Source organism: Metopolophium dirhodum, chromosome 1 (assembly GCF_019925205.1).
Source record: "Metopolophium dirhodum isolate CAU chromosome 1, ASM1992520v1, whole genome shotgun sequence".
NCBI lineage: Eukaryota > Metazoa > Arthropoda > Insecta > Hemiptera > Aphididae > Metopolophium > Metopolophium dirhodum.
Genome location: NC_083560.1, coordinates 82,549,862 through 82,569,190, shown reverse-complemented (window position 1 = coordinate 82,569,190; position 19,329 = coordinate 82,549,862). Strand labels below are relative to the sequence as shown.

The following is a 19,329-nucleotide window of genomic DNA, read 5'->3' as shown; positions in this document are numbered from 1 at the left end:
ATTATATTGTTTAAAATATCGTTTCCGCTTACCGGAAAAACAAACAAAAGCCACACAGACTTCATAGTACAGCGATAGGCCACGTTACTGGCTGGTAGGTGAGGTGAGGGAACCGAGCGTTGGAATTTCTTCGAATAATTCAAACACGATTACCATAAAATATGTTATATACACCACTCGGTGTTACGATAGTAATAATATAATACTCAAAGTTCAAACCACCGTGCCACGCCGTGTGGTTCCTGGTTAAGTCTTTAAGTCTCTTTTCGGTCGCTCACTAAATTCGCGTTTACCCCACATATTGAAAAACGGAATCCTTTTGCTTTCCAATGTAATATAATGTGTCGGACAAACGTGAATCTGTGCAGAATCTGAATCACGTGATAAAAACAATGACCAAACTCCAAATTGCACGTAATTTTTTAGAGTACAGGATTTGTTTGATTTTATGGCATATGCATCATATCATGGACTCCATAATATAAGCAATAATTAATATGGTGTACGTTAAAATTTCGATTGTATTTATTTTATATAACTTACTAATTTTAACTGTTAGCTGGCTTCTGTCAGTCGTTAGTCTGGAAAAGTGGTAAGGGAAATCATACTTTTATTTTTATTCTAATACAATTAGTTAAAACTATGATAACATTTAAAAAATAAAAACATTTGGTAATATATTAATGCAAAGTGTCGTAAATGTATTTTTTGCATCTTATATTAAATAACAATTCGTGGTGTAGTGGCTTGAAACATAAGTTAACGTAAGAAGGTACTACAACTAACATTTTCAAAGAAATGTTCACTTTTATTTTTCTGATTTTCAGTTGTGGATATTCAAACTCTACAAATTCAATGTTTCAAATTTGTATTAATTAGCCACTAGCCAGTGAGAAAGTATTCAAAATTAATACAATTGTATACACGTGTATATGACGTTAAAATGTTATGTATACCCACTTATAATATGATAATAATATATTATTATACAACTATGTCCGCTGCATATTCATAAATCAAAGGCTTGCAAATAGGACTGGTTTTAGCTTACAATTCGGTTGACGGTGTAAACAAAAATAAAATCGCAAAATGTTTGTACTTGCGTTTGTACACCGTCTCATTGTCTCAAAGCAGGGATGGAAACCGGTTTTTTGAAAAACCGGTTAAAACCGCGGTTTTTTCATAACTCAACACAGTAACCGGAAACGAAACCAAAAGCTTTAAAACACCGGTTAATAAACCGTAAATGAAACCTAAAATCTTAAGAAACCGTTCTTGAAACCGATTGAAATTTAAAACTAATATCGGTTTCTTCGAATTTTATAAAGTGAATTACCTATATTATTTATAATTCTAGTTAAAACGAGTATTTTTATGCCAAAATATTTTGTTTGAATACCGATGCTATAACTGATTATTACTAAATATTAATAGGTAATACGAATATTATTCTATTTATATTTTATAATATCATTACTATATTCACTGATTCAAAATTAAAATGCAAATATCACAATTATTATTTTGTTCACCCCTATATATGTGGCTATGCACGTCTGTATTGTTGTTATTTGATGTATTTGTGTATATTATTATTTATTAATGTTATTACAATTGTTTCGTATTCGACTGATCCGCATCCGTCCCGCAGTCATCAATTGCTTAATATGTAATTATTATCATTCTCCACAGAATCTCCTGGATTATAAATGTGTGTACCATAACGTGTATTTTTTGAATCTTAACACTAAACCTTTTTAAATAACAATATTTTCAATAGTCCTATACTCTTTTTTAGTATCCATTTAAATTAATATTTTGTTCAAATATCATAAGCATTAATCACAGAACAAGAGATTTATTATATACTTTAATATAGTGTGATGTTAATGTAAATTACAATTAAATAATAATATAATTGAATAATGATCTCAACCATATGTTGCATGCAAAAGTAGGTACATAACATATTAAAGTTAACAACACGAAATTAGTTCTGCTATATTGTATGCACCTACTCTAGTTATACAAATCGGACATATTTTCGGGCCTTAGGCACCGCTCAGCCCTTATTATTAAATAGATAGTAAAAATATTTTATATTATTAGGTAGAGGAAAAAAAAAATTTCAAAAACCATTCCAAAAACCAAAACTGGAATTTTTCAAAAACCGTTCTTGGTACCGATAAATTTGAAAAACCTTTTTTGAAACCGAAACCAAAACCAAAAAGTTTGAAAAACCGATCTTAGAACCTAAACCAAAATCATAAATTGTAGAAAACCGTTCTCAAAAACCAAAACCGTAACCGTTAAAATTTGAAACGATTTCGATCCCTGCTCAAAGGTATCCTTCGCCGGATTAAGGCTTCCAATTACGAGATATGCATCGTCGCTGCCTTTATAACACGCCATGTCCAATACATGGCGTAATCATTAACGCAATTTGATTCGGAATAATTAAGGTGATCAAGTTCCTATTATATTGAACAAAATATGCGAGTGAAATTATGGACTCCGCCAGGACATTTGATCCTGACGGATTGCGCACACACACATTTAAATGCCTTGCAGTTTATTTTAATAGATCTACTTTTTAGCAAAGTTAGACACCTATACATTAACGGTTTTAGTTTTACATTAAAACAATAATATGTTAACGAAGATTGGCCAAAAGTTATTACCGATTGTAGAGATAAATCACCAATGACAAAAAATATAGGTAGGTATCAGAATTTTGGAAAGCATATTAATATAGTTTTTTTTAAAATATATTATTTTATAAAAAGTTATAGTTTGAGTTATAATCATAAAATATAAAAATATTCACAAGAGTTTAGAAAATTAAATTTCCCAAAACGTACTAATCGAAAGTGTAACTTGTTCCCAGTCGGCACAAGTCGTTAAAATGAAAAGGATTGAATTAATTAAAAACAGATTGCTAAAAATAAACGTTTATTGAAAAATATTGTAAGTGCTTAGTAATATTATGAAAGTTAACTATGCTCAAAAGATTGACGAAATGAAAAGAGACAGCGAGATGTGTTACTTTCCAGATATACGTCTGTCCGTAGTCGGCGTCAGTGAACGATCTACGTCTACCCGACATTGGCTGTCAAGGTCAAAAAATTTTTGGTAAATATTTTCAACAAACCTGCCAAGTATGTGAAAAAACTTGTACATCCAGACCAAAGAAACACATTATACTGTCCACATTTTAGTAATGACTTGTGTATAAATAAAATATATTTTGTCGTGATTTTAAGTAAAGGTGTTGTCAACTAAATCGCAGGAAAAATAAATCAAAATCATTGTTGACAACAATGTTTGTCGATACCCTTTGATCTTCATTGGCTCCAAGGAGAGGGTCACTGTCCCCGCTATATTCTGTTGTCTATGTATATATATAATGGTCATTGTCCATGGCTCGACTTCACGCGTGAAATTCGCCGGATGTCCCTTCGCATGTATTTAACGTTGAGCTATCGTGTTTACACAAAACATCTAGAATGACCTTGATTGACTATTGTAGTATATTTTATATGCTCGTTAAAATAATATTATATAACGAGATATTATGTCACACCCACGATTTTTTTAATGGCGATTGGTTCATGCTTGTAGTAAATACATATATAATATTATGAATACCTACTAAATAGTATATATCTGGTTTAGTTAGTAACATACTGCTGCAGTGTACCGAGTAAAGGCATGAACAAATTATATAATATACCAGATACCAAAACCAAAAAGTTTGAAAAACCGATCTTAGAACCTAAACCAAAATCATAAATTGTAGAAAACCGTTCTCAAAAACCAAAACCGTAACCGTTAAAATTTGAAACGATTTCGATATTTTGAAACTCCGCCAGGACATTTGATCCTGACGGATTGCGCACACACACATTTAAATGCCTTGCAGTTTATTTTAATAGATCTACTTTTTAGCAAAGTTAGACACCTATACATTAACGGTTTTAGTTTGAATTACTTTTGATTTTATTAACTTATCGCTATTAGTTATTACACCTATTAATACATACGTCATACGTATTAAAATATTATATAATATATTATATTATACTTATGTGTGTATAATATTATTTTTTTTATTATTTAATTATAATATTTTATGTATAATGTATACATTTGCGAATTGCTTGATACATATATTATAGCCTATAGGTATATAATGAGACACGTGCAGTTAACTAAATTAATTGAGTTACAGTTAAGCTAATTTACATCTAAAAATGATTTTAATATACATGAACGATGCGGTGGGAGAAGGAATGAATAAGAGTAATAGTAAGTAATAACTGTATAACATATAATAGACTGGGCCAACATGAGTATACAAATAAGGTGTACTATGGTGCTCCTGATGAACAACTTAAGTACTTTGAATATACAAGTATAGTATGATATTAGTTTATGAGAAGAGCATTGAATGTATTATTTTACATTGATATAATATTATAATTTATTTTTATTTTATTTTATACTACTGCTTAGAGTTGACGTAAAGCTGGAAAAATTTTGGACGACATTTTAGATAGGAAAATATAGTACAGTTTCTGATTGTGCCAATGAAGAAGTTATTTTTTTACTTACTGTGAAATGTAGCTTTTGTTCCAGAAAGTTTTAATCAATTTAATTATGTGACAATTTATGCAACTTTTTAAAATTTTAAAGTGCACTAAATTTAAAAAAAAACGTAACAGAAAATCATAAAACAATATTGGTAGTAAATAATAATTTTTGTTACCTATAGTGTTAAAGGTTTAAAATGTGTTTTTTCCTGGAAATTATAATGACCTGATTATGATGTAATTCAAAGTGACCTATATACTATGATTATTTTTATATTATAATTACAAATTATTTATACAACTTGAAAATTTATTCTTTTCAGTTTGTATATAAAACATAAAAATAATTACTTAAATCCGCAATTGAAAATTTTTTTTTGTGCCATTGAAAAATAATTATAAAAATACGTCCCGGGTGGTTTAAATGCAATTTTAACTTCGAATTCCATAGTGAATTTATATGAAAATGTGAGGTAAACATACAAATGTTTGGGTAGTATATTTTTAGATTTTAAGAAGAGTGATGAATTTACAATTTTAACAAAATTGGATATTCACGCATAAAAAAACGATTTTGTAACAAACTATATTAGTTATTTTTCCTAGTTTATAAATATTATCCTATATTAGGAGACATAATTAGTAGAAATTAGTATTTATTATTTGGTTGTCATTGGTTAATCGGGAAGATCAAGTGCAAGCATGCATCGTATCAGATTTTTGCACATTCCGTACCTGATATGCTTTCACACATTGTCCGCGATCTGACGTAGTCGGATTGCCTACCAAGGAGGCTGAGTTGCACCCAGAAAGAGTTGAACAGTCACAATTTTTTTTTTAAGTTGTAATTCTTTACGGGCAACGAAGTGCGCGGGATCGGCTAGTAGTAATTTATGTATATAGTATCTACGGCAGTCGATAAATAAAAATCAACAATCGTAACTATGTACTGAAAACTAAAATATATCTACTATGTTATAGGTTTAGAATGATATACAGTTTTCACTTTGTATAATTATTGTTGTTCGTGTTTAATGATAATTGAATTTAAATTTAACACATCATGACTATAGGCACACTCAACAACTCCTGTGAAGCAGAGCCAGCTATCTAATCTGTCTTTTTTTTATATAATAATATCTTTTAGTTTAATAATTAGTAATTTATTTATTTATGGCAACAATTTGTGAGGGTATCACCCGTCAGCCAATTATTCCGTCCACTAGACGTGAAAAATTAACCCAACTCAATCCGATAATATGTTAATTTTTTTTTTATATTTACAGTTACTGAAATATTCAAAACATTTTATTTTTAATTTTTAAAATATTTTTTTTTTATTTCAACTTTGACAATATAATACCAACTTAAGCACGCTTGTTGACTGTGATGGTGATAGGGAGTTACATTAGCTATAATTTAATTATTCATTTGTTTAAATTTGATCCTTTTTAGTTTACTGAACCGAGTTGATTATTAAGTCATCTGAACTATTGATTCTAAGTCTGTCAATTAATTTAAGTACTCAAAGTACTAGCAGAATTCCTCGTATGTGTTTTTATAGTTATTTAATAAAGAATACTCTACAACTAATAATCACAATGACGTGTACCCATTTTTAAATACCTTCCATGGGTCCCATACGACACAAGTTATAAATACTTCTTTTGTTTCTTATCATACGAGTATAAATGTGGAAATTCGATAACATTTTAAAAATAAAATGATTATCAAATATAGTACATGCAACGTATATCAATAGAATATTATATTACAATATCATGTTTAACCTTCATTTTAATATTTTTATAACATTCTGTATATAGCTATATATATTATCAGACATTATTACAATAATCTTAATAATATATCGATTCAACTAGTTAAGCAAATAGTTAAGTAAATAGGTAAGTCCCTACGAATAATATAACTGCAATTATGTATTATCTTCTTAATTGTAAATACATTAAAACGTAGTACCTAGTATCATTTTATTATTACTAATGTTATAGTTAAAATACAAAACATTTTTATAAAAAATAAAAACCAAATAATATTTTTTGGTTTAAGAAAATAAATTAAACCGTTATTTTTCAAAATTTGAATTGTCTATTAAAATATCTAAAAAAAAATTGTGCATAAAATGTATTTGTTCAGGATTTTAAATTTCTGTATTCAATTTTTGAAGCTTTTGTTAGCAACAAAATAATTTTCATTCAATTTACTATGGAAATTCCCATCGGGTATAAAATATATCGGTGAAAAAATTTCACGGAGTGGTCACAAAATGGACCAATTAACGGGGACAGTTTGATCTTTTTTGTGACTTTTTGATCCGCTCAGAAAATTTCCACAAAATGTCCCGAAGGAAAAAAACGGATCGAAAAAGTCCCGCGTATTAAAATGTCACCGTGGACAATTTTATCCTTTTGGAGACGTTATAGTAATTTATTTTTCTCTTAGTAATACATTAGTTTCAACTAATTTCTGACAAAAACAAATCACATTTATGATAACATTATTTCATAATAATATGTTATAATATGTATTTTTGCTATCTGTGATGAATTTTATATGTCAATACTGCTGTACTGGAGTACTGTAGATCAGTGTGGGACGGAAATGAAGCTCGTGGTGGCTATACTACTTGAAAGTTTTTGCGATTACGAACATTATTACTTTATATACACAGGCGTGGACTAGCTGGGATACTATAGCATCCCTTGCTTTAAAATATATCTGCCTAATATATATTATATATTTAAAGACTCTAGACACCTAATGAACAGAAGATCGTTACCAATTTACAATTATTACTATTAGTAATCTAATATTGTACAGTTTTGATTGGAAGTTTTTTGTAACTTGGTACTTATTTATGACTTTAACGTACTATATTCAATATTCTTTTTAAACAAAATGTAATGCAATGTAATAAATATCTTATAAAATAATCTATATGTTATATATTTGCCCCAAAAGTTTTTGTTATTTGCCCTTTTTAATTGTGTAACATCCCGTGTTATTTTTTACCAGTACACGCCTGTACCAACAAACATGATATGACATTTTCAAAATACATTATTATGCATTTGAAATAATTTTAAAATTTTTTTTCCACGAACCTTAAACACTATTCTACAATTTTGTTCATCAGTATTGACTTATAAATTAATGTCAGTAGTACTAATACTCTAATACATAACATATCATATAATATTAATAATTATAATACTGTAAATATGATGCAAATATTAGTTAATCTAGGCATTGCATATTATAGTATAGTGTTTTTATACTATTATAAAAAATATATTTTCAGTTTAGTATAATTATGTCTCTGCTTAGAATCGTTTTCATGTTATATCATTGATTTATCATTGAATTCAAATTTAACACAACCATTACAACAGTGACATACTCAATGACGAGTTATCTCGATTTCTACTATAATATACAGCTAAGCTAGATTTTCGTTTATTTTTTAGCATTAGCTATACTTTGATTACCATCTTTACGCTAAACTTTACAATATATTAGTTCAAGTATTTAATACATTTTGTTTATTTTTAACAGAGGTATAATTATAGTATTATATAAAATCGTATGTGTACTTTTGTGTTACCTATATCCATTACAATAATTTGAATTTAATTATTATGATTTATCACACGTAGGTACACCGTATACCATTATTAGGTATACCAATCTTTTATAATTACATAATAATTATAGTGTGTAATTAAAATAAGGAAACATATTTGTATGGCAATTAGGTATACCTAATATATGGTTTTCATTGAATTGACGCCTGACAAGTTATAATAAATGATTAATCATTTTTAGAAAAAGTTTATGCAAATATAACATAGTTTTACACATTCAAGTACGAATATTATTTTAATTAAGACATCATACGTATTATTATCATTTTAAATTGATTTTTATTTATTAAAATCATTGTCAGCTTGAAAATTTAAAAGGTTGTACTTACCTTGTTATAATACTATGGACTTGAATGCATAATCACTTTAACAGGTAATATAATTTAGTGTTAACTTTGCATATGTGAGGCCAAGGAATGCTTTTTTTTTAACTTTAAACCATAAACATTATATTAATATTATATTTCTATATATTTTTTAATTACAATATTGCTATATTAAATTTCATTATCAACTGCAATATAACAATTTATAAGTAGGTAGGTAAATATTGTGTGTTTGAATACGTCGTATGTTATGTACGTATTTACATGCACAAAAAAATCAAGGTAAAATATATTTAGCAGTTGTGTTGTACCTGGGTTAAGTTTTACATTTAAGCAAGGGTAGCTAGTAATGATTGCTGTTTATAACCACATGCGGGGACAAACGAAGAAAAAAATTTCCCGGGGGGGGGGGGGGGGGTCGAAAAATCTAAACTGTTCATAGATCATTATATGTCAAGCAATTTATTTTTACTATTTTTGCCCCCTTCGCCCTGCGTTTGCCCCTGACCACATTAAGCTATAAAATATATACCTAATTGTATTTCTTGCTTTAGTTAATTATCGGAAATTATACCCATTTCACTCGAAGACAGTTTCAAAACATTTATAATTAATATACATAAAGAATAAATTACAACCTATACATAAGTATATTTTATTAATATTATATAAATTAAATACTTATGAATGGGTACGTAATTAATATACCTGTTCTTCTAAAAAATAAATGAAAAATGTAATCAATCTTTTAAAATAACTTAATAACCTAATTTAGATGTGTGGGATCTCGTAGATTGTGTAGTTTTCGATCTAAAATGATCCAGTTTATAAATTTATTTTAATTTTACAAACTTTGTTTATATTAAATATTTTAATAAACATATTATTATAATTTAAATACAAATTGGAATTAACCACATTTTTTTTTACTCAATATTTGTTTACATATTTTGTAAATTGTATACAATATTATTACACCAATTTGTATTCATTATAATAATATATAATAGGTGATTTATAAATATTATGCAAATAGTATACGTCCATGCGCTTTCAAAATCTCTATTCTCACATTTTTTTTGGAGCAATTAAAATTTTAAAAACTTCTTTTTAACACTTCAGTCAGTCAAATCCAGTTTATAACTGTTTTTCGTATATCATTTCAAAAACACCCAGTTGGTTTACTTTAATATTATATGTTTTTTTATATGAACATTTAATTTATATATGTTTCCTAAATTAACATTATTAAAATTTAAAAGTGAAATAATAGGAATAATATAATGTCGAAAAAAAAAATTATAATTATAGCATGTTATACGTATCTTAATGATAAAACCAATAAATGTTATTAAATAATAATCATTTTCGCCCTATGCTATGTACCTGTGAATAATTATTTTATTTTCGTGTGTTACAGACTTATACCTACATACAACGATGGCGACGAGGATGATGGGTCAACGCTGTTTTGGATTTTAGACTTCATCGAATACTCGATGTATTTCACAACTGTATACCTCGTCAAGAGAGTAATAAATTTGTTGGACTTGTTTTGACAACGTAATAAACGTATTACGATAAATGACTATACCTACCTGCACTGTGCACTTAGGAAAGTTTTGCCGTGCGAGAAATTGTTGGACATAATAATATAAGGTGGTACATAAATCACAATAAAATTTCGTTTTTATTTATTGTTTAATTTCGAGAGACCTCATCCTTGTTGTAACGGAACATTCGCGTTATTACCAGAGTGGTGGACACAATATTTCATGGTGTAATATCGTGCCGCCGCGTTCGTTTAAACTTACCCTTACAAAAATCACATGTCACAAAGTTAATTAATTGTGTAGATATTTCATATTATATTATACGCAACTGCAACACGCGGTGGCTGAAATACGGTGGCCGCACATTGAGAATATTCGTGTGAACTGCCAATTTTATAATATGCTTGTTTTGTTTGATCTTACAAGTTATATACAAGTTAATAGGTCTGCGAGATCACTTGTTTATACATAGGTTTCAGATTAAAAATAATTAAGAAAAACAAATATAATTAGATGCATATAATGACGCAGACTATCATAAGAGTTTAAGACGTAAAGAATACGACATATCCACGGAGTACCTATACCTATACAAACTGTTCAAAATATATAAATATATAATAATATGTATAGATACTCGGCAATTTTTTGACTGACGATAAAATAAATAAAATCAGTAGGTAGTAAATTTGAATATTTTTAACATGATCGCACATAAGGTACTTCCTGTTCATCTATAACCGTGCATTCATAATATCATAGTGATTAAATTTAATATTCATAGGTAGTCCATCAGAACTTAAGCCGTTTCAGACACTTACTTTACTGTCCAATCTGTCGTCTCCCAAGGTAGTGACATTGATTAATTTTGCACATAATAATATATGATACGGACGATACAGTATATTATACAATGATATTATTACTTATTGCACACAGCACGATACTTCCACAACAACATTTTTTATCGAACTCGAGATCTGTGCACAGGGTGGTCGACACATCAATAATGTCGTAGCTTAAAACGAAAATCACGTATCCTTGATCTTTTAAATTATAATATACTGCCCAGTGTCTACCGACCTTTGGACCGATAATAACTATTCATCATTATATACACCATTTTCACTTTTAAGGGAAAACACCATAAAAGTGGTTATTTATTATTCCGAAAACATATTACAAAAACTTTTTATTTACTTTATTACCGTACAAAAACAGGTAGGTATGATGTTTATAGTTCAAATAGTCAACAAAACTATTTGGCACCCTAGACATTTTTCGATACCATCGGTGCAAAAAATAAATAAATAGGAGAACTCGCTCTGATGTAATGTCGAGTCCAGATAACAAAACATTTATCTAAATAAATACATACTTATAAATTACAAAAAAAGGTTATTATTATTATTTATAGGTGGATATTATTATAATACAACATTATTTTCAAAACTATTATGCATATAATTAACTAATCATTTTTTTTTTTACCACAAATGGCCTTTGTTGTCAAAGCTGAAATAAAGAATTTAAAAACCAATAAAACTTAACAAAAAAAAAAAACTTTTTTTTTTAAAAATATTTTAACATTAAAAGTGGTAATTTATTATACATACGTTTTTGAAATAAATTACATAGGTAAGTGTATACCTAAATACAAATTGGTATAAGTACCAACAGATTATTGAAGAATTATAATTATACTTAAATAATAATATCTAACTACAATACGTTTAAGTACTCTAAATTATAATTTCAACATTTCGAAAGTCTTCACAACAACAAGCTTTTATTTGGGTGTAAATAAGTGTACAGCTGCACTGAAAAGTCTTTCAAAAGGTAGCGTTATTATATATAAATAAAAAAAAATCGTTTTATAGTAAGAAAATCATCTAAGTAATAAATTCAATTAAGTAACTATTCTTCTCTGAATTAAACAAAACTTAAGCCTCTAAGTTAATAGTGTTTAAATGTCTAGATTAATTTGAATCTAAAGTTATTCGATTTAGGTAGATTATTTTGTTTAAGTAAACTGGAATAAAACTATAAAAGTCATCACCGCTCTCATCACTTTTTTCATGGGAATTGTTATGTAAAATTGTAAATTAATATAGTAGATAATTAATGAAGTAAAGAAACACATCGTACACAACACGATACAGAAAAAAAAAATAGCATTTACAGTTTAACACTTACTAGTACAATAGCATTCAACCTGCCTATCAAATATGAATTAGTCTGTGGACTGTGGGAATACAAATTGTCAGTTATATTATTCTACACTTGAAAAGTTAATGAGGTAAACACGTGTAAAGAGAATAGTTATTTTATTATTTTGAATCGACCTATTCGTATAAAAATGGGGGTGGGTATATTAATGATCGATTCGTTTATAATTCACGAATAATTATTTATATAATTTTATGAATTCGATTTGGTGGGCGGGGATGAAGGTTAGCCTTCCACGTTAACACGTGAACAACTATTCATGGGTGTCTACTAATATTTTAAGCAGTTGCTTCATATAGAAAAAGAAATGTTTACACTACCATTGGTGTTTAGGTACCTAACTGTAAATTATGTATATATATATATATGTTTCCGTATAAACAAAAAAGTATAGGGTACACTATCACATAATTTTGATCAATACACAATGCTATGTAGTAAGTATAATATATTGTGTAGTTTATTATACTTTTTATAGTTTGTTTTAGATTTTTGTAAAATACATTTTTAAGTTAAGGTAAAAATGTTTGAAAAATTAATGCAAGGTTCATATAAGTTTTTTACTTGAATGAAAAAAAAAGTGAATTCGTTAATTTTTTACTAGCGCCTATAGTTTTGATTTCGACAACATTGGATATTATTCACGTGTAAAATGACGATCTCATCAAACGATTTTCTTATTTTGTTGTAATTCAAAAACGAATAACCGAGATACTTTATAATTTCCTGAAAATGTTTATATCACTTTTTTTATGCATGGTTAAATTTTCAAAATATTTTGAAAAGGTATTTTAAATTTTTACTCTTCTTCTATAAATGTCGATCTAAAATAGTTTGCTCGGTTCAAAAGCTTTAAATACAGTTTATAAGATATCTGAGCGTATACAAGGTTTCTCATCAGTTGTTAAATTGAAATAAGTTGAAAAATATTGTTCTCTGCACAGATGTCCAGAAGAAATTCACCTAATTTATTTTTCATTTCTGTCCCATACTTCTGTAGTTCTGTACTATATGTTCCTAAGATGTCTATCAATGTGTATAAACTATAGTTTTACACATGTCATCTGTTTTAGAGAGTCAAATCTGTGGTATCAACAATTTTATTATAGCTCATTAAGGGATTTCATGCTATATTAGTTCCAAGTCTGGGCAAATTAATGATAATTTGAATTGAGGTGAGTAAGTTGATAAAAAACATTTAAAAAATTTTAATGTTAATAGTTATCCTAATTTTTTTTTAACTCAATTAAGTTAAAATTTATACGGAAATTTTCAATTTACTTATTAATATTTTATTTAATATATAAAATAAATAGTCTTCTATGGTTTCAAACAATAAAAAGGTAAATGTTTATGCAATAAGTATCATTAATAATAATTATATTATATTTATTATTTAATTATTTATAAACTTACCTACGTGACTTGGATTTGAATAAAATTATTACTCATTATTTATTAAGTTTATATCAATAAAAATCAGTTAAGTTCAAAATCAAGTAAATTAATATTACATTTTAACTCGTTTATGCCCAAGCTTGCTTAATTCTATGTAAATACCTACCTATTACTATGAAGATAAAATCATTTTACTTCATTCGTTATGTAAATATTGATGAAAAAATGACTTTATAAGATTAGTACCATTGACCTTTGTATAAAAAGATCTTCTTAAATGTTAGTATGATTTGACAATCGTTTATGTAAATATGAAATATGTACTTATTTGAATAAATATGAAATACACTATAAATATATACCAATATCCTATCTGAGTAAGTACATTATTGAAGATAGTTTAAAGTTGTACATTAATTAATAAAGTACCTATATATGTGTGATTATATTAATTTAATAAAAAAATTGTTTAATCATATCAAATTAATTTTATTATAGTTCATAACTGTTAAGTATATTAATTTAAAAATGTCTTTACAAAAAACAACGATTTATTGTCTCCATCATTTAATACTGTTTCCAGTCCATACTATTTTATTTTGCGACATATTTCATACATGTCAACTTTTAAACAATTTATAAATTTGCGGGTTGCTGACCTCTAATTTAACGGTAGTAATTTTCAATTACTATAATTGGTCATCAGTCATGAGTGACACAACTAGACACTTGTCTAGTTAACTTGTCTAAGTCAAATATAAAATGGGACCCCCTAGCAAAAAATGTAAATGGTCTTAAACAATTAAAGGTACATGGTATACCGCTTCCTCCCCACCCATAAGGTAATCAAAACCTTTCCATCGTTAATTATAAAATATTAATATATTATATATTATGTATATATATATAAAAGCGAAATGGAAATCTTTGTTACTGTTTGGCTCCGAAAATGCATGACCGATTTGGCTTATTCTTTTTTTGATGTGTTCGTAATTAATAAAGGTTAATATGAAAGAAAATTCGCCGGAAAAGTAGAAAACTTGGAAAGCAGAAATACAACAGTGGCATTATCTATCCAGCAAAACAAAAATGAATAAAATAATAATAAAATAATTGTATTAAATAAAAGTTTTACTATCCAATTTATTGCTAGTTTATTTATACATATTAACCATATAAACCATGTTTAACGGGCAACGAAGTGCATGGGGTCAGTTAGTAATTTCATAACATTAAAAATAAATGTATAAACTAATTTTTTTTTTAATATTATAAATTTATAAAATAGAATAAGTATTAATATTTCTGGTTTTTTGTAAAAAGTCATCCACGAAACGCTCTACAAAATATTGAGAAATACAATAGTAGAGAATATCAACTCTTGATAGTTTATATAACACATAATATTATGATCTAATGCAATTCAGATGTGTCAATATAAAATATATATTGAAGTATAGTATATTGTTTTATATACCTATCATCTTTGCCTACAGTTCAATTATACAATTTATCAAAAAAATACCTACAAGTTTTGATATTTGACTCTCATTAAATCCAAACTGGTTGTTCTTTGTTCTTTTGCCTTGCGTTTAGCAAAACTATTTTCATACACTCTTCGTGTCGACATAATAATTATATAAAATATACTGATATTACACAAATATACTACTCAAAAATACTTCACGATTACGTAAATAGAAAATAGGTAATATTATACTAATAAAGAAATTTAAGTCTAATAAATCTTTTATAAATTTGCCTTTTCGTCCTTAGAACGTAGCTAAGTATAGTCCATAGTCCATAGTCCATAAACAACCCGTATACTAAAATAGCAAATTGAATAAATATATACGATCATTAAAATTGACATAATCATATTATATTCCTATCATTATATTTTACTATAAGTTATAACACACACGTGAAAGGCACAACTAAATAAATTTCAAGACTCAACACTCAATAGTCGAGACTTTAAACACTGTAACACATAATACTTTATATTGTTAGTTCAGTGGTTCTCAACGTTTTTTCATTCACGTACCCCTTTACCACTCACCACTATTTCACGTACCCCAAATATCAATTTTGAATATAAATAATGGAAAATAATAATAATAATAATTATTATTAAGGAAAATTTGGAAATATTTATTTATTTTAATTAGCTTGCGCCAAACAATGTATATAAAAAAAATAATATCAACTAAACAATTTTATTTTAATGTGAACCTTGAGCTTGTTTGCTTGAACTTAATTTTTTGAAATCTGGCTCTACACTTGATAAATAAACCCATAAGTCTGAACTTACAAACAGTTTATTACGATACTTATTTTTTATGAACGTGAACTTAGAAAAGGCCCTTTCCACCAACACAGTGCTTGTGAATGGTAGCAGAACATTGAGTGCTTTGCAAGATAGTTCAGGATATTCTTCTTTGACATCAACCCAAAACGCGATAATAGATTTCTTTTCAAATTCTGCCTCAAGTGAAGAATCCGTTTTCAGTTTTATCAGTTTTTCTTTTTCTTGTACTGATAAAACTGCAGTTTTGAAATAGTTTTCACTAAAAGGGAATGCGATCCAGTGGTCTTCTTTTCCACATTTAGGAAAATATTTTTCAAAAACTGCTATGAGTCCATTCAAATGTTGAATAATTTGTTTTTTGATGTCTTGTGATAGGATCATATCAGTTTCACAGAAGAAATCGTGTAGTGTTTCAAAAATATCTGTTTGATTATTCTCAATACACGACTTCCAAAACTCTAACATTAATTTGCAGACTCTACATTGTAATCAGTACACAATTATCAAATATTTCGTTAATAATAAACTATTTCAGTTACATTAAATTTCACTTTTTCCGCCATTACTCAATTTTTTTTCGCGTACCCCTTGAGATCATGCCACGTACCCCAGGTTAAGAACCGCTGTGTTAGTTGATAGGTAATATTTGATATTATAGGTACATAGATGCGAGTGCCAGTGGAAATTCCCATTTATGATATGTCCATCACAATGTAATTACGAAAAATATTTATTGTTTAACATTATTTTCACATTGATTTAACATAAGTCCCTGTTATAATAATAATACAAGTAGGCTGTTGGCTGTTGTATACATTTTAGAACACTATTCTTGGCCTCCATTAATCCATGGTAATGATTTTATAATATTATTTAATCAATAACTCGTAGTGTAATATAGGTAAACCATAGGCTATTAACAATAACTATTAAAATAACAGTATAGTATAACCATCTCATTTTAATGTAGGTATTAAAAAAATATAGGTAATAATAATAATAATTCTAAAATGTGAACAAATACTAAAAACCAATTTTTATTATGGGGCCCCCGATAAATCTGGTGCCCCAAAGTTTCACTTTGCTAACTTACCCACTAGTTGCGCCATTGGTCATCATTAATTATTCGTGTGGCATCTGTTGATATACCTAAATTTCAAAAGCATAGTTGGATTCATAGTGTACAAATTCTAAACTTTATTACAATATATTCATTATTAATATTATAACACCATATTATATTATTAGATATTTATATTTATAGTTGTTAATGCAGTGGCGCTAAGCTTAAACAAAGTTCTGTAGCCTATATTGACTATATAACTCAAAACTTATAATTTGTTTAGTTATAATAGTAAATTATGATTTTTGGTCAGGCGGTAAATCGATGAATTTATCCTATTATAGTCATATTACGTTGTTGTTCTTAAACTATTTTTTTTTATCCATAGTAAAAACTTTAAAGAATGAGGATTAGCTTCTTACATTTATATTTATCTTTCTAAATTAAAAATTAATTTATCAATAATTATCTATTTTATTTGATATTTTATTGTTTTAAAAATTCGTAATCACTCCTCATCATTTTCTGTTGCTGGTATTCTTATCATGACTTTTGTAATGTCACTATCATCCATGTCTATGTGTGTATAAAGTTTGACAACTGTATCAAAACTGTTAAAAACGAATTTAAAAAATGTTTTTAGGTATTGGGAGTTAAGTGTCGAATTGATCGCTTTATAAACGGCAACAACTTTTCTCCTATACACGTTTGAGGTCGAGGCATATTTAAACCATGCAATAACTGATATAAGAGACGCCGCGAGTTCCTTAAGCGTTCCAGTAAGTGATTCTAGTTGTGTCTGTTGAACGGTGGAATTAGAAGATTTCGCTATCAATTCCGACTGAGTTTTCTCAACAGGTTGTATCGATTTCGACTGGGATATTACATCAGAAGGCAACGGTTTCAATGATTGAACAGATGGCTCAACGATGGAAACCTTCTCATTCAATGATTCAGGTTGTTTCTTGACATTTCTTGAATTTTCGCTGTATTCTGTATTTGTTCCGACCGAATTTGTCAGACGAATATTAGATGCGCATAATTCATACAATTCTGATGTCTCAAAACTATAAAGCAAAATATAAATGGAACCACATATCAGTTCTATAGAATAATAACAACAAATATGAATTACAATGTAAGATATGAATTATAGTGACTATAATTTATAGACCTTTTAATCCCCCCTCCCCTTAGGCCCCGCCCACGTGGCTCAACTCACTCGTAGGCCATTCGAGCCCGTCGATACGTGGCCATCATTCCGGTCAGCCGTGCGATGACTGTTTTGAGGCGCTTGTCCGTCGGATCCAGCCGGTCGGCTTTGAACTTTTGCAAAAGGTTGACCAACATTTGGATCCTTACCGCGGGCGGTACGGCCTCGAAAGTCAGCCGTCGGGCTGCGTTCGTCCAGTAGTAGTTTTCTTCGTCTTCGTCGACAACTGTAACCATCACCGGCTTTTGACGATGAAGCTCTCTGGCGATCGCGGCGGACACTAGGTCGTGCCTGATCGCCAAAAAGACGATCCCCACGAACAACGCTCCCGCGACTATATACGAGAGGGACGAGATGATCGCCAGTACAATAGTGTAGATCACCGACATGGTATTATACCTGCAGTAGTGACTAGTTGTTATAATAGTTGTCGATTTTAACGTTGAAATAATTTTATAATATACTTAGTACAGGAAGGTAGGTAATTTCTAAGTTTACTTAATTTATTTAGGTACCTAGCTATATGGCTATAGTATATTAAGTGTTTCAAAATATATCATTAAAATTTCGTGTACCAATACTACTACTGGTTAAGTGTGAAGTGTTTAAATATTTGTGTATTTTGAAACTGGGGGTTTCTAACCCACATTTGCCTCTCCAAAATTACGTATATAACTGTATACAGATATGTTTAATAGGTATTTATTATATATTTTCTTTTCAATATATATTTATTATTTATATTATCCTATGAGTACATTTATGACTTGTCTTGTAAGCTGTACATATTGATAAATAATTATTACATAAGTTAACATTTTTATAACACGATATTTTTAGTAAATAAATATTTTTAAAAGAATAGGAGGCTTATAATATAAAACCAAAATATGTATGAAATCATGTAAGTAAAATTAAATGGAATAAAATTACATAAAAAAGGGTCTGAATGGGTTACGCAGATTCATTTCAACATATT

At 28.1% G+C, this 19,329-nt stretch overlaps 2 protein-coding genes across 2 annotated transcripts in view; one reads left to right on the top strand and one right to left on the bottom strand.

The window, feature by feature from the left end:
* LOC132936467 (uncharacterized) overlaps positions 1-10,276 on the top strand; it is a 35,132-nt gene extending 24,856 nt beyond the window's left edge. The window contains exon 3 of the mRNA XM_061003201.1: positions 10,004-10,276. Coding sequence (XP_060859184.1) covers positions 10,004-10,142 — 139 coding nt within the window. The 3' untranslated portion in view covers positions 10,143-10,276. The remainder of the gene's footprint in view (positions 1-10,003) is intronic.
* Positions 10,277-17,645: 7,369 nt separating this feature from the next.
* Positions 17,646-18,739, bottom strand: LOC132934418 (uncharacterized). Its single transcript, XM_061000721.1, has 2 exons — positions 18,360-18,739; positions 17,646-18,204 (listed from the first exon to the last, which is right to left on the bottom strand). Exons 1-2 carry the CDS (start codon positions 18,737-18,739, stop codon positions 17,646-17,648), a joined length of 939 nt encoding a protein of 312 aa, XP_060856704.1.
* Between the last annotated feature and the right edge of the window lie 590 nt (positions 18,740-19,329).

Bases quoted from the DNA above. Each gene is read 5' to 3' on its own strand.
- LOC132934418 (XM_061000721.1), bottom strand. From the start codon at position 18,739: ATGTCGGTGATCTACACTATTGTACTGGCGATCATCTCGTCCCTCTCG. The intron at 18,205-18,359 runs GTGAGTTGAGCC...TTTGCTTTATAG, and splicing joins CGGGCTCGAATGGCCTACGA to TTTTGAGACATCAGAATTGT.